Source organism: Calliopsis andreniformis, chromosome 7, assembly GCF_051401765.1.
Source record: "Calliopsis andreniformis isolate RMS-2024a chromosome 7, iyCalAndr_principal, whole genome shotgun sequence".
NCBI classification, from domain to species: domain Eukaryota; kingdom Metazoa; phylum Arthropoda; class Insecta; order Hymenoptera; family Andrenidae; genus Calliopsis; species Calliopsis andreniformis.
The window spans coordinates 12,066,238-12,079,737 of NC_135068.1; the positions used below are offsets into that span (position 1 = coordinate 12,066,238).

Sequence of the window (13,500 nt, forward strand, 5' to 3'; positions counted from 1 at the left end):
AGTCGATGGCAAGCTAGCTGGGATTCATACTAGACTAGTAGTCTAAAGTAAACAGACAGTTTAAAGTAGCCCTAATTTAGGTTAAAATTGAGGCAGTAGGGAAATAGGAGTCTCATTTCATTTAACTCTCTTCCCAGACGGAGTACAAGTACTGCTACGACCTGGTGCTGCACTACGTGCTCCACTACCTGAACAAGGACATGAACGAGAAGAAGTGAGAAAGCGAGTTGAGGGACGAGCTGTGGTTCATCGAGTTCGGTCGAGGAGCGGCGCTGCCTCTGACGCCTGAAGAGGCGCCAGCAGACGGCGAGCCAATGGTGCCCTGTGCCCAGGGCCGCGTCATCGTGGAGACAGCGAGGCCAGTCCTGCCCTACTTCGCCACGTGCACGAGCTACCGCAGGCAGACGCCGATCAGCAGCGCGTCGAGCGAGGTGGCCACCGTCTCTGGGACGACGTCCTCCAGTGCCATTCTAACGGACCAACAGTCCAGCAAAGGGGCGATCAGCAAGAACGTGATGCTCTCGACGCACAGCACAGCGGCCAGGCCAGAAGACCTCGGCGTGACGCCTTGGTACCTCGAGGACCAGTTCCTGGCGGGTCCTCTGCCTTCCGCGGGTCCTGGCGGAAGCTCGTATCCCTCCTCCTCGCACCCTCCCGACGCGGAAGTGATCAGCAGGCCAGACATCATGTCCACGAAGAACAGCAGCGTGGAGAGCGCCACTCCCAGGAAGGCCTACATGGACCTTAGAGACGCCATAGCCTTGCTGGACGAGACCTGCCCGAATAAGGAACCTAGCCAGTCCCTCACGCCGAGAACGCCGAGGACACCGCTGACACCTCACCCGAGGAACAAGAGAGCGAGATCGAAGAGCAGCGATAACTCCTCTAACTTCAGCAGCGATCGGCTGAGCGACAAGTCGGTGGAGAACGCGAGGCCCCAGGACAAGGACAAGAAGCGACCCTTCTTGAAGAAGATTGGGATATCCAAGACGGAGGATAAGCCATTCCTGGCGAAGATCGCGCCTAAGATTATTGGGAAGCCGTACTTGGAGAAGATCGGGCCTAGCAAGGCTGTCGAGAGGCCTTTCTTGGAGAAGATTGGGTCCTCGAAGACTCTGGATAAGTTCATCTTTGATATTCCTAGGTACGAAAAGAAGGCTGCTGAGAAGAGCAAGAACGAGGCGCTTAAGGAAGGGAGGAAGAGTCCAGAGATTAAAGAAGAGACGAAGAACAAAACGCAGAAGACTGTGGTGACTGATAATAGGTTTGGCGCTGACAGGAGACGCTCGGGTAAAGGAACTCTGTTGAAGATGTACTCTTTTGAGACTGAAGACCTGGAGTCCACTGTCCAGCCGAAGGACAATCGGGATCCCTTTCGAGGAACGTCTTTGGATGACGTCTTGGACTCTGGACCCAGTTCTCTGCCTCTGGATATCTCTGAAGAAGCTTCGAAGGAGGCTCCAAAGGAGCAAGCTGCGAATGGCGCTGAGTTGCTAAAGTGTCGCGTGACGACTAGCGAGGAAATCATCTGTTTCAACACCAGTTTCGGCTCGGACAAGGAGCCTAACAGCTGGAGCAGCTCGCCGAAGAAGAGGTGGTTCTTGAGGAAGGATCTGACAACGCCAAGGACCCCCAGTCAGAGGAGGATTCTGCAGAGCTCCAACGAAGGCCGTAGCGATGACAGTGTGCCCAATTCGCCCACGAAGCGTCCCATTTCTGACGTTTCAACTGACCATCCAGAAGAATCGCGATCTGATGGCAAGAACGTCTACTCTCCATTGAAAACCAGGAGGCAAACTTATGAAGACATACTGGAGAGAAATGGAAAGGAAGAGGAAGAGGGAGGTAAACCGAGCAGGCAAGCACAGTTCGAGAAACGAGGCATTTCCTCAGACAATCTTCTCTCCAAGGATCGTTCCTTCGCTGTGTATGGCTACCAGGGCAAGGATCAAGTCGAGAAAACCAGGGAGGCGGTGTCTGAGGACTACCTAGCCTATGGCAGCCCAGAGTACAGTAAGGAGACCTTCAAGCAGCTGCAGGATAAGTTCAAGTCCCATGAAATACCCATGGAGACGTATGCTGACTTCAAGAGGAGGACTCGTGGCAACATGCAGAGCATCATCGCCAGGCAAGAGCGATTCAAGACTAACACTATGGCGGATGCTGGGGATGCAGGCTCCAAAACGAAGGCAGAAGCTTCGACGAAGCTTGAAGCAGAGGGGACTAGAGAAGGGGGGCCTGTGGAGAGGAATAACGAGGAAAAGGGGGAACCAAGAGGAGGCACCGTGAGGTCAGTGCTCAAGAAGCAACAGGGGATCGATCACGCCAGCGACCAGGAGTTTGACTCCAACGCGTCCTTAAGGCGGCCCAAGCGCAGAATCTTCCAGGAGCCTTCCCAAGAGACCATGGACCTCTTAACAGAGCTGCGGAAGGTCAAGAGTCTCCTGAAGGCTCCATCCTGGGAGAAGGACCTCGAGCTGGACAAGAAGCCCGCTCGCCAGCCGAAGCGTATCCTACTAACTGATAAGGAATTCTGTCTTTCTGTCGAGCGAGAGAACAGCATTCGCCGTCCGTCTCGAGTGATGAACTCGCTGGAGAAAACGGAGGAGGGAGTGTCGCATGAAAAGGAAGAAAAGGAGGAGGAGAGGAGGACGCCTGGGCCAGCTCTGTTCGAGAAGAAGTGTCTGTCTTTAGACTACGCTGACGAGGAGAAGCCTCAGAAACCAGAGGCCAGAGCCATTTCCCTAGCCTCTGCTAGGAACATACCCTCAGAGGACCTAGCCCTCATCTGCGACTCCAAGAGCTACTCGTCAGACGTGTTCAACAGTCCCTCCGAGGAGATCGACGAGAAAGAGTGCAGCTCGGAGAGGGATATTCCAAGGAAGATGAATCAGAATCACTGTGCAGAGGTCGACATCGCCATCCCCATTGACCAGAGAGTGAGCAGCCCCAAGGGCAGGGTCCAGGTCTTAGGGAGGACCAACGATCTCTACGAGATCATATCCCCAAGATCAACGCCGTTTCGAGTGAAGAAGCGACTCGGGAAGATCTCTGTTGAAGACGCTGTCAAACCGGAGAGTTTCACCCTGGGTTCTAAGGTCGACTGCCGATCTACCGTGGTGCAGAAACGGACCAAGTGCTTCCCTTTATAACGCACGCCGACCTGCCCCTGGGCGAAACACTCTGCGACGATGGTAGCTCGGTTCTGAAAGTCGAAGGGCAAAGGCTAGCTCAAAGAATTAGGTCTCTCGGTTAGAAAGGTATTAGGTCCTTCATCAATCATTCTGGGCCTGAGAGCCTAACCTCATTATTCAATTCTTTCTTATTATTTTTCAGAAGAGCAGGAAAGAACTGTGATTACTATTACATTTCAAGTAATTCAATACTGTCTACTGGTTTTGTTTAGAATGTAGGTTAGAGTTAAAGCCAAAGGGCAGAGGTTAGCCCAGAGCATTGTGTTCCTCAGTTAGAAAGGTATTTGTTCATCAGCCCCTCTGGACCTGATAGCCTAACCTCTTTTCTAAGCTCTTTCTTATTATTTTTCAGGATAGCAGGGTACAATTGTGATCACTATTATATTTCAAGCAAATCATACTCTTCACTGGTTTTATCTAGAACATAGGATAAATAAATTCCTGTTATTTTAATAAAATGAGAAGAAGACAGTATAGTTTTTAGAGAAATGAACTTAGGGGTGTTGCTCTCAGGTACAGAGTCCATAACCTATCTTTTTTATGATCTTAAAAAGTTCCTAGATCTTGTCTCAACAAAGTTCCATAATTCTGAATTTTAATTTGCAGATTCGTAAATGTAGACAGTTTCATTTCCTTTTAACGATCGGGCCGCGCCTTTCTGCGCGTAGACATTAAGAAAATTGAGTCAGACCAGGTCAGCCACGCCTTTGCCTTCGATTTCCAGGAGAACAAAAACGGCAATTAGCATTTTCAGGTTGTTCTTGGGGATACCTGAGCAATCGAATGGAGTGCCAAGTCACTTCACCTGATAAAGCCACTCGAGAATTCCTAAAAGTATGAAAGCATAAGATTCCTCTCGGAATATCTGCCTCCACTCGAAGCTCGACGCGCGTTACACTTACAGGTATATTCTAAAACGTATCCCGACCATATTTTTAACGACGTTTCGCGATAGGAAACGGCTCGAAGAAGCTCGACGGCGATTCGTCGAAGTCCGCTGGTCGTCGAAGACCATCCCAGTGGCGACCAATGTGGCTTCTCCGTCGGGCGAGTGCCTTGTTCGTGGATATATTTATTTAAACGAAATAAGAAAACAAAGAACAAAGAAGAATCCTATCAAAGATAAATTATTAAAAAAAAAAAAAAAATTCCGACTGCGGGCCGGATTTTCTGAATGGGTCCACGGAGTTGCGCTCTCGACACCAATGGCAGCCAGGCTTCGAGGGTTGTCGTGAGTTCTTGAAGCTTTCGAGACCACCTAGGCGATCTACAGATCAGCTCTGAATGCATTTTTACTCTTCTTACTACCTGCGCGACTCCCTGCGCCAAACCTGGAGGCCCTGAGGCCTCTGCTCAGTTTTCTGACTCGAATTTTCGTCCTGGCACCGTCGATTTTATTCTGAAGGATGCTCGAAGCTCACGAGAGTGCAACTCCCACGCTTGCCAAGCCTATTCCCTGTTCGGCGAAGCGCGTGACGTTTTAATGACACAGAACGTACATAGTATATATATACAAATATTAAAGATAACAGATTGTTACGTTCCTCTTATAATTTTCTAGAGGTAGATAGGATCGGCAACGTACTTTATGGTATAAATACGGAAAGTAAAAATAAATGTGTATATATAAAGTACATATTGCATCGTTAACCGAATGGGAATATTTGTATTCTGAATATTAGAGACTAAAACGAGTTGGTATGTATAATGTACGTATATATCTTTATACATACGATATAAGTATGCGAGTGTACTTAATACGAATCCTATAGTTGACGAAATGTGCCAAAAAAGATACGATTTATTGTATGTTACAGTTACTTTTGTTGCGATTTATACAGGGGCGTTCAAATATCGCGTCAAATTTGCTGGATCCAAAATTTACAGAAAATTTTACAGTGTGTATCTGGGCCACACGGCCAAAGCGTGTTAAGTTACACAGAAAACTAATAGATTTATAATACTCTCTGACTCTGGAACTCAGATTGAGGCCTTTGGAATAATAAGAACTTCGCCATTTAGGGCACTGCACAAATTTAACCGCCAGCGTTTTGAACACCCTGTATAGAGTTTCTGAGATCTATAGTACACTGTGTCACGTAACGAAGAAAAAGGAACCCCTGATCCAAGGTGCCATAGATCTTCCAGAACACTGCGTGCGTGTGAGTTACTGTGTGTGTCGCCCACGCACATGACTTGTCCATTACACAGGAGAGACGTGCGAAAATTACGTGTATACATTCTTATATATGAATAGATAATATTTATGTGTAATTTTATGGACACGCTGACCGACTACGAGTCCTCGAGGACTTGCGTGAAAGAAAATATAGTATTTATTCAAGGAGGATCTATCGTGGACACTGGTTGTTCTCTTCCCACCTTGCTTTCAAGATTACTGTAACTAAAGTCTCTCTTTTTTTTATTTTTGCTATCGAATCTCCCTTTTTCAATCCTTCTTACTGAATTCTAAGTGATAGTAGGTGTATCCTAAGGCTACAAAATGGATCTACATGATTCAGAAACATTTCTGGGAACAATTGATGTCCACTGATAGAATGCCTCATGGAAAAAGCGTTCTCGGTCAGTAGAGTGCAATCAAAACTTCTGGTGAGGCAGGGTTCGCGTTCTAATTCGCAGATAGAAATCGTCCAGACTCGTTCTTAACCTAAAAGCCAAATAGAAAAGTTAAAGGAACCATCTGGCAGCCATCCGTCCACCTCATCGGCTGTCCATCCGCAACAGTGATAAGATTGCTTCGCGAATATTACTGTAAATAGACTGCGGGTCTTTATGCATTTATGAAACATTTCAGTATGCGAAGAGATAGAGAATCCACTTAGTATACAGAGCTGGAAGGTTGCATCTGGGGAAAATGAGGATCTGTATGATTACTGTGGACTTCATGTACCTCCTATATAAGAAAAAATACTGCGTCAACATGTGACTCAGGTGCTACTTTCCCAGCTCTGCACAGTAGTACACAGGCAAATGTACAAAATATGAGAACTTAAATATCCTTCAGAATATCTGGAAAGGATCCTGCTGAAGCTCTATACACTGTGGCTGCAGTCCAAAACTCAGCTAAAATTGCTAATATTTCTGAAGCTGTATGCACTGTATTATATAATGTATACAGTATTCAGCAGTCTCAGCTTCTCTGGGTTCCTGTGCTTATGGAAATGAGAATTGGAGTAAACACCCGCAGTCTAGGAATCTTCTGGAAGCATAGAACGCAGATGAGATCGTGGATCGAAGAGTCGCGGGTAGGATGAGTCTTTTGTATTCGTGATTTTAAAATGTATTTATTTCTCGCAGGCGAGATTTTAGTGGCCGACGATCGACCCCTAACGTCCATTCGTTATAGTTGCGCACGATGTTTTAGAACTTTATTCCGAGAGTTTACGATCCATATTTAGGAGGTTTACATGTTGTCCAAGGGGTATACTTCGCGTTTAAGAGGGTTTTAAACAGTTTTACAATCGATCGGATGTTTTATATCGTTGCGAACTTGGACTCGAGTTTATTGGGCTTAATTACTTCGAAGGAAAGTACAAGGTTCTTCTATATCGAACAGTTCCGTGTACTCCTGAGGATTTTTTAGGGAAACAAAAAATTGTAACGAACTATGCAGTGAGAGAACAATCGAATATGTATTATTGAAACATTCTGTATAAGTTTCTGGAAGGCGCGATAGAGTGCTTACTCGATAACTTATTTCGACGAGGTTTAATAGTTGAATTATTTCTTTCGTCCTCTTTGGAGCACAAAATTCCGTGTACGTTGAGAACGAGTTCTATATGCAGTCCATTTGTGGCGAGCGAATGAGCAACGTTTTGTAAATTGTGTGATCAGTGATTTAAAAATAAGACAAGATGTGGTACATGTTTGTGTAACATTGGTACGTTGTTGTAAATAATAAAATAGATCGTATGTTGTATTAGAATCGCCAATTTACCCCTCATTCTCTCCCAGAATTATTTCAGTAATTCATTAAAACAAAAGTGGCACGAAGTTGTATCAGACAATCTCTTCTTCATATCTTCTCTGTTCTCCCTTCTCCAGAATCTTCTATCTCGAATCATTTCTGGCTTCCTCTTTGCTGCATCCTTACCATCAGAAATTCAAATTGAAATCATGTCAGTGGTTGCTCCCATACCCTGCAGAGGTCGTTTCTGGCCCTTTCCATCTGCAGAGGCGAATGAAAGCTGGTCAGATCAAAACAAACAGTCGACTAGATAAAACCCATCCTGTGATTAATAGATTTATCAATCAGTAATTTAACTAGCACTGTAAATATGAGCTCTTCCAAAGATGATGAGGATTTCTGGTACAGTAGTGAAAAGAGGTCCTTCTGCTTTGAGAATAATGAGGTTTAATAGCATTTCATTACTGTTTTCTGTTTATGTTATTTTATTTTACTAACATATAATGAACATTTTAGGTGGACCAATTGTTTGGTGTATCAAAGACTGATACTGATAAGCTCTGGGCTGGTATTTCAAGCAGCTCCATAGCAGAGGGGCCTTTAAAGGCTACTGAGGATTACCAGCTGTTCAAACCCATGCTCTCTGTTATATCAGAGAAGACACTTTCTTGCAGTATGTCATTAAATTTATATAAAAATCAAGTAGCTTCTTGCATTTCCTCAAAAGAATGTTTTGGTTTTTATAGTTTTAGCAACAAATAAGTTGCAACATAGTGTTCAGTTAGAGACAGCTGCTGTACAACCGGATATAACACTCAGGAAAATTTTACTTGGCCAACCGTATTCATTGGAGCAATATAAGTCACTTAATAGTAAGACTGCTTTATTGGATGCTGCTATAATAAGTGGAGATGGAAATGCTATTCTATTAGTATGTTCTTACAATTTTCTGAGATATTTCTATTAAGTTTGGGATCATTCATTGGAGAAATATCATTCCAGATTATTTTATTTCTCACAAAAACTCTTAAAAGATCCTTAGTCCAGAGAATCCTTGCAGAGAGACCGGATGCTGTGAATGTATACATAAGATACCTTTCTACAAGACTGCAGCTGAATGAAATTACAGATATTTTAACGTACGTGTCTCTAAGCATTCCTGTATGAAATATATTTTTTATTTCTGAATGAATGTGTAACTTTTATAGGATGCTGGGACAGTCAATGGATGCTGCTGTAAGTCTTCTTGGGTGATAATTGACTAAAATTCTTCAAAAAACTGTTCTTCTATTCTCCTTGCAGATGAAAACACTGCACATTGTTATAAAAAATACTCGAGACCCGGACAGGCTGTTGCAAAAACTCCGAAACGCTTATAAAACCCAATTTTCGACGCTTACTGATTGCAAAGAAGCTTCGTTTGTTCAATCCTACATCAAATTATTAGGTAAATTCTCTTCTCCCTTAATACTTGAGCATCTCAATCATCTATTACATAAAGATATATCATTACTATCATTAGAGTGGCAAATGGCAGTAAAGAAACTGGATGGCAACGAAGAGGTGGAATTAAATTCCTCTGTTCTCGATTGCTTGCGGCATACTTGTAAGAGCCAGAACGTATCAGAAGGTACATTAATGTCTCCTACGATCCTCTGTCAACTGCATGATATATCTCCCAGACAGTATCAGAAAGTTGCGCTAGAAGTTCGAGCATCAGCTGGCGATTGGGACAACGTCGATAAATTATTATTAACAAAGGTTGCATAAAATGCTTATTTAAATGTATGCTAGACACTCTTGTGCAATAACACTGACTTTTAATACTCTCTATTCTTAGGACTGGCTGGGAAGCAAGAAGTTGCAAACGTATTTGCCTGTTGAAGACGTGCTGAAAATACTGCACAAGAATAAAGCAGCTGCTGATGTTTTAGAGAAGTATTTAAAGTATGTCGATAATGTGGAAAGACGCCTGGAACTGGCGAAGAAGATGCATTGCTTCAGGATAGCGATCGACGTGAGTATTATCAGCTGTTTATTTCAAAGAAGTTGTAGATTGTTTAATTTATGTATGTGTCTTATACTTTTTCATAGATTCTTGTGCAACAAGCAGACCGCGCCGCATTAATGGAATACAAAACAAAGTTGCAGCTGCAGTCAGAGGAATACTTCTATGCAGAAAGTGCGCTGCGTTTGCAGTCTGTCAAATGGAAGAATTAGGAACAAGTTGCGACCCAGTTGACGTTCAAAAGACTTCGACAAAGAGGAGAAGTCATTCCACAAGCTGCAAGTAATATTATTATATAATAAAATGTAAATAAAAACAATAAATTATGCTTTTTTTTATTTATTTATAAGGTTATTTGATGATCTGGCAGTATGTACGTATTGTCTATAAGTAATAAAGGTCACCTCATGTTATTATATCTTGTATTTAGTGTTTATTTATTGCTTTTTTAAGATTCTTAAGCTGCATAGGCTATACTACACTACATTACTTCACATTACTTCACACTATTTCACACTATTTCACACTATTTCACACTATTTCACTCTATTTCACACTATTTCACACTATTTCACACTATTTCACACTAGTTCATACTATTTCACACTATCCCCCACTACCTCGCACTGCTCTACACTACTATACATCGTTCCACACTACTTCATACACAACTCCACACTACCTAACACTCCTCTCCACTACATAACACTACTCTACACTACTTCAGACTACTCCACAACACTCCACACAACAGCCAAAACTCCTCCACACTGTATCACTCCATCCCACACTACTTCACACCACTGCACACTATTTTACACAACTACACACTACCCTAAATATCATCTAAGCACAATACAAGCAAAATTCTTGCCAAACCAGTCAAGTTTTCTTACCCAAAAATCACATTTACTAACTTAAACACTCCAAAACAGTTAGCAAATGGCGCCCTCTAGCGGCAAAACTTCAAAGCAAAACAAGAAATTATTTTTTTAGTTCACTACCCTCACCGCTAGATGGCGCCACATGTCAATTCCGAAAATGCTCCTCGCGAAAATGGGAATTAACAAGTGGTGCCATCTAGCGGTGAAAGTGGTGAACCAAATTTAGAAATTTTATTTTTACTTCGCCCCTTTCGCCGCTAGATGGCGCCACATGTCAATTCCGAAAATGCTCCACATGAAAATGGGAATTAACAAGTGGCGCCATCTAGCGGAGAAACATGGAACTAAAATTAGAAAATTTATTTTTAGTTCACCCCTTTCACTACTAGATGGCGCCACTTGTCAATTCCGAAAATGCTCCGCACGAAAATGGGAATTGACAAGTGGCGCCATCTAGCGGTGAAAGTGGTCAACTAAAAGAAAAATTTTATTTTTAGTTCACTACCCTCACCGCTAGATGGCGCCACTTGTCAATTCCGAAAATGCTCCGCACTAAAATGGGAATTGACATGTGGCGCCATCTAACGGTGAAAGTGGTCAACTAAAAGAAGAAATTTTATTTTTAGTTCACCCCTTTCACCACTAGATGGCGCCACTTGTCAATTCCCATTTTCGTGCGGAGCATTTTCGGAATTCCCATTTTCGTGCGGAGCATTTTCGGAATTGACATGTGGCGCCATCTAGCGGTGAAAGGGGTGAACTAAAAGTAAAATTTCTTCTTTTAGTTCATCACTTTCACCGCTAGATGGCACCACTTGTGAATTCCCATTTTCGTGCGGAGCATTTTCGGAATTGACATGTGGCGCCATCTAGCGGTGAAAGGGATGTACTAAAAATAAAATTTCTTCTTTTAGTTCCAAGTTTCTGCGCTAGATGGCACCACTTGTGAATTCCCATTTTCGTGCGGAGCATTTTCGGAATTGATATGTGGCGCCATCTAGTGGTGAAAGGGGTCGAACTAAAATAAAATTTTTAATTTTAGTCCCAAGTTTCTCCGATAGATGGCGCGACTTGTCTATTCCGCCGTTATTTTGCGTGCTAGATTTCTTTGGAATTGACAAGTGGCGCCATCTAGCATTAAGGTGTAGGAACTAAAAGGTTTCATCGGAATTTAGTTCGTTCATTGCACCACCAGATGGCGCCACTGGTATTTTCAACTGCTCGATTCTTTCTTAAATTACTAAAGTACTAAAGTACTCAGCGATTTCGAGCATGGCGCTTTGCTGGGAAACTATTTTGTAGTGTGGACCAGTGTTGTTAGGCCATCTACCATGACCGTTTGGAGGAATAGAGTGTACTCTATTACTAATAGAGGTAGTACAGAGTTCTCTACTACTAGTAGATGTAGTATTAGAGTACTCTGTATTACTAGTAGAGGTAGTAATAGAGTACTCTCTATTATTGGTCATGACAGAAAACCTGGTATCACCACTGAGGAGTAAAGGTAGGTGTAACATGGGTGAGTAACGAGAAGACTTTAGATAAATTTATAAACAGTTTTATTGTACATTACCATTACATAATGACTGGTCTGCGTTCCCTTTTTGTTCCCAGTGCTAATACTGTATGCAGGATGCTATCAGAGAACTACCAATAGCATCCTGTTTCTATGGGAACAGGAAGTGTAGTACACATCTAGATTGCATGTAGTCAATGCCCGTGAACAAAAAATATAATATTTACATACTTTCAGAGTCCATACGATTAAAGATTCACGAAGAGTAGCTCCTTTATAAATTCCTGCAAAATATAAAATGACGAGATAGTCCTTATAATTAAATGGAAGTGACACAAACACCTCGAAGGAAGAAGAAAAAGGTTACCTTAGCTCGTTTGATTCCTAACCTAGCTTTCCTGTAACTGAAGGATAATATTTAGCAGAGACTAATCATCGACCACAAGTTCCTATAATCTTATAGATTAATTTTCAGCTGAGGAGTGACCTAAACAATGGGTAAACACGAAGTAGGAACACCAAAGTATATTGCAAACAAGATCAAAGCAAAGGGATTGCAAAAGTTACGATGGTACTGTCAGATGTGTCAGAAGCAGTGCAGGGACGAAAATGGATTCAAGTGTCACACAATGTCAGAGTCCCATCACAGGCAGCTTCTCCTGTTTGCTGACAATGCCAGCCGTTATATGGACCAGTTCTCTAGAGAGTTCTCCCAGGGCTACTTAAATTTATTAAAAAGACAATTTGGTACGAGGCGTGTGCCTGCTAACAGAGTTTACCAGGAGTACATTGCAGACAGGACACACATACACATGAATGCCACTATTTGGTTAACACTGACAGCCTTTGTCAAGTGGCTTGGACGTACTGGAAAATGTGTGGTTGATGAAACAGAAAAAGGTAACTCACTTTCAGCAGTAAATTATTAGCACAGGCTTCCAGAGGAGGATAATACATTAATATTCTCATTATTCATTAATATTCTTTTAGGCTGGTATGTAACATACATTGACAGAGACCCAGAAACCCTGGCAGCCCAAGAAAAGAAAGCCAAGAAGCAGAAGATGGACAAGGATGATGAGGAAAGAATGATGGAGTTCATAGAGAAGCAGGTAGAGAAGGGCCAGCAAGAAGGCACTGCTGAGACAGGGACTTTTAAAGAGCCTCTAGTCAGGCCTGACACTGACACACCTCTGGTCATTGAAATGAAGATAAACAAGAAACCAAAGCTGCTTCCTAACCCGATAAAGCAAGAAAAGGTCAAAGATAAAGGCTTCACCAGTGGTGAATCACTTTCCACAATATCTGATATAAAATCTGAGGTGTTAAGTGAAGATGAGGAACCAAGTTCAAGCAAACCAGCAGAGAAACAGAAGTCTAAGCTTGATGAGGATGATAAAAACACAGAGGGCTGGCTCAGAGAGGGACTAATGGTGAAAATAATAACAAAGAGCTTGGGGGAGAGGTATTACAAGGCTAAAGGAATAGTCCAGTCTGTGGAGAGCTCCAACTTTGTGGGAAAAGTAAAGCTGAGGTCTCCTGAGGAAGTGGAGAATCATGTGGTAAAGTTAGATCAAGAGCATTTAGAGACAGTGATACCTGCCATTGGGAAGGAGGTGATGATTCTTTGGGGGAAGCACAAGGGCATGAAGGGAATAGTGTATAAAGTGCATGTAGAGAAATACAGTATTGATATAGAACTTAAGAAGGATGGTACAATTGTAAAGAAGCTGCCCTATGAACAAGTCTGTAAATATGTAACATAAGAGCTCTGTTAAGAACTCAGAATTGTACATGTGTATTTTCTATGTTTATGCAATAAAATGAGAAAATATGGTTCAATGAACTGCAAAGTGTATCTTTTTTTTATGTGAACACGCTTTAAATAAATTGATTTTTTATGTTGAATGACTTATACTACTTTACATTTCCTATTTCCTATATAATATAACCTAAATTAGTTTCAAAGG

The 13,500-nt window shown here is 42.6% G+C and overlaps 4 protein-coding genes across 7 annotated transcripts in view; all 4 read left to right on the forward strand.

Moving 5' to 3' along the window:
• Ptp36e (protein tyrosine phosphatase 36E) overlaps positions 1 to 277 on the forward strand; it is a 54,969-nt gene extending 54,692 nt beyond the window's left edge. Inside the window, exon 14 of the mRNA XM_076382716.1 lies at positions 138 to 277. Within this exon, the coding sequence (XP_076238831.1) occupies positions 138 to 218 (81 nt within the window). The 3' untranslated portion in view covers positions 219 to 277. The remainder of the gene's footprint in view (positions 1 to 137) is intronic.
• A 37-nt stretch (positions 278 to 314) lies between these two features.
• Positions 315 to 4,065, forward strand: LOC143181957 (uncharacterized). 3 transcript variants are annotated; one of them, XM_076382715.1, is made up of 2 exons: positions 315 to 3,707; positions 3,801 to 4,065. In XM_076382715.1, the coding sequence occupies exon 1, from the start codon at positions 315 to 317 to the stop codon at positions 3,150 to 3,152; it is 2,838 nt and encodes a 945-aa protein (XP_076238830.1). In that variant the 3' UTR covers positions 3,153 to 3,707; positions 3,801 to 4,065. The 3 variants fall into 3 exon arrangements, with proteins under 3 accessions (XP_076238830.1, XP_076238829.1, XP_076238828.1); XM_076382714.1 differs by having other exon boundaries at positions 315 to 3,474; positions 3,547 to 4,065; XM_076382713.1 differs by having other exon boundaries at positions 315 to 3,260; positions 3,337 to 4,065.
• Positions 4,066 to 7,411: 3,346 nt separating this feature from the next.
• On the forward strand, positions 7,412 to 9,555 carry LOC143181960 (spermatogenesis-defective protein 39 homolog). The gene is made up of 9 exons (XM_076382717.1): positions 7,412 to 7,567; positions 7,639 to 7,795; positions 7,869 to 8,053; positions 8,125 to 8,261; positions 8,331 to 8,358; positions 8,425 to 8,569; positions 8,645 to 8,883; positions 8,963 to 9,139; positions 9,217 to 9,555. Exons 1-9 carry the CDS (start codon positions 7,493 to 7,495, stop codon positions 9,340 to 9,342), a joined length of 1,269 nt encoding a protein of 422 aa, XP_076238832.1. The 5' UTR covers positions 7,412 to 7,492; the 3' UTR covers positions 9,343 to 9,555.
• A 2,150-nt stretch (positions 9,556 to 11,705) lies between these two features.
• Positions 11,706 to 13,376, forward strand: Kin17 (kin17 DNA and RNA binding protein). 2 transcript variants are annotated; one of them, XM_076381894.1, is made up of 3 exons: positions 11,706 to 11,892; positions 12,006 to 12,430; positions 12,521 to 13,376. In XM_076381894.1, the coding sequence occupies exons 2-3, from the start codon at positions 12,025 to 12,027 to the stop codon at positions 13,294 to 13,296; spliced, it is 1,182 nt and encodes a 393-aa protein (XP_076238009.1). In that variant the 5' UTR covers positions 11,706 to 11,892; positions 12,006 to 12,024; the 3' UTR covers positions 13,297 to 13,376. The 2 variants fall into 2 exon arrangements, with proteins under 2 accessions (XP_076238009.1, XP_076238008.1); XM_076381893.1 differs by having other exon boundaries at positions 11,706 to 12,430.
• Positions 13,377 to 13,500: the final 124 nt, after the last annotated feature.

What these genes read in the sequence shown, in the direction of transcription:
- LOC143181957 (XM_076382715.1), top strand. Translation starts at nt 315, where the DNA reads ATGGTGCCCTGTGCCCAGGGCCGCGTCATCGTGGAGACAGCGAGGCCA.
- LOC143181960 (XM_076382717.1), top strand. Translation starts at nt 7,493, where the DNA reads ATGAGCTCTTCCAAAGATGATGAGGATTTCTGGTACAGTAGTGAAAAG. An exon ending in ATGGAAATGCTATTCTATTA is followed by an intron (nt 8,054 to 8,124) that starts GTATGTTCTTAC and finishes ATATCATTCCAG; the next exon opens with ATTATTTTATTTCTCACAAA. An exon ending in ATAAATTATTATTAACAAAG is followed by an intron (nt 8,884 to 8,962) that starts GTTGCATAAAAT and finishes CTCTATTCTTAG; the next exon opens with GACTGGCTGGGAAGCAAGAA.
- Kin17 (XM_076381893.1), top strand. Translation starts at nt 12,025, where the DNA reads ATGGGTAAACACGAAGTAGGAACACCAAAGTATATTGCAAACAAGATC. An exon ending in GGTTGATGAAACAGAAAAAG is followed by an intron (nt 12,431 to 12,520) that starts GTAACTCACTTT and finishes ATATTCTTTTAG; the next exon opens with GCTGGTATGTAACATACATT.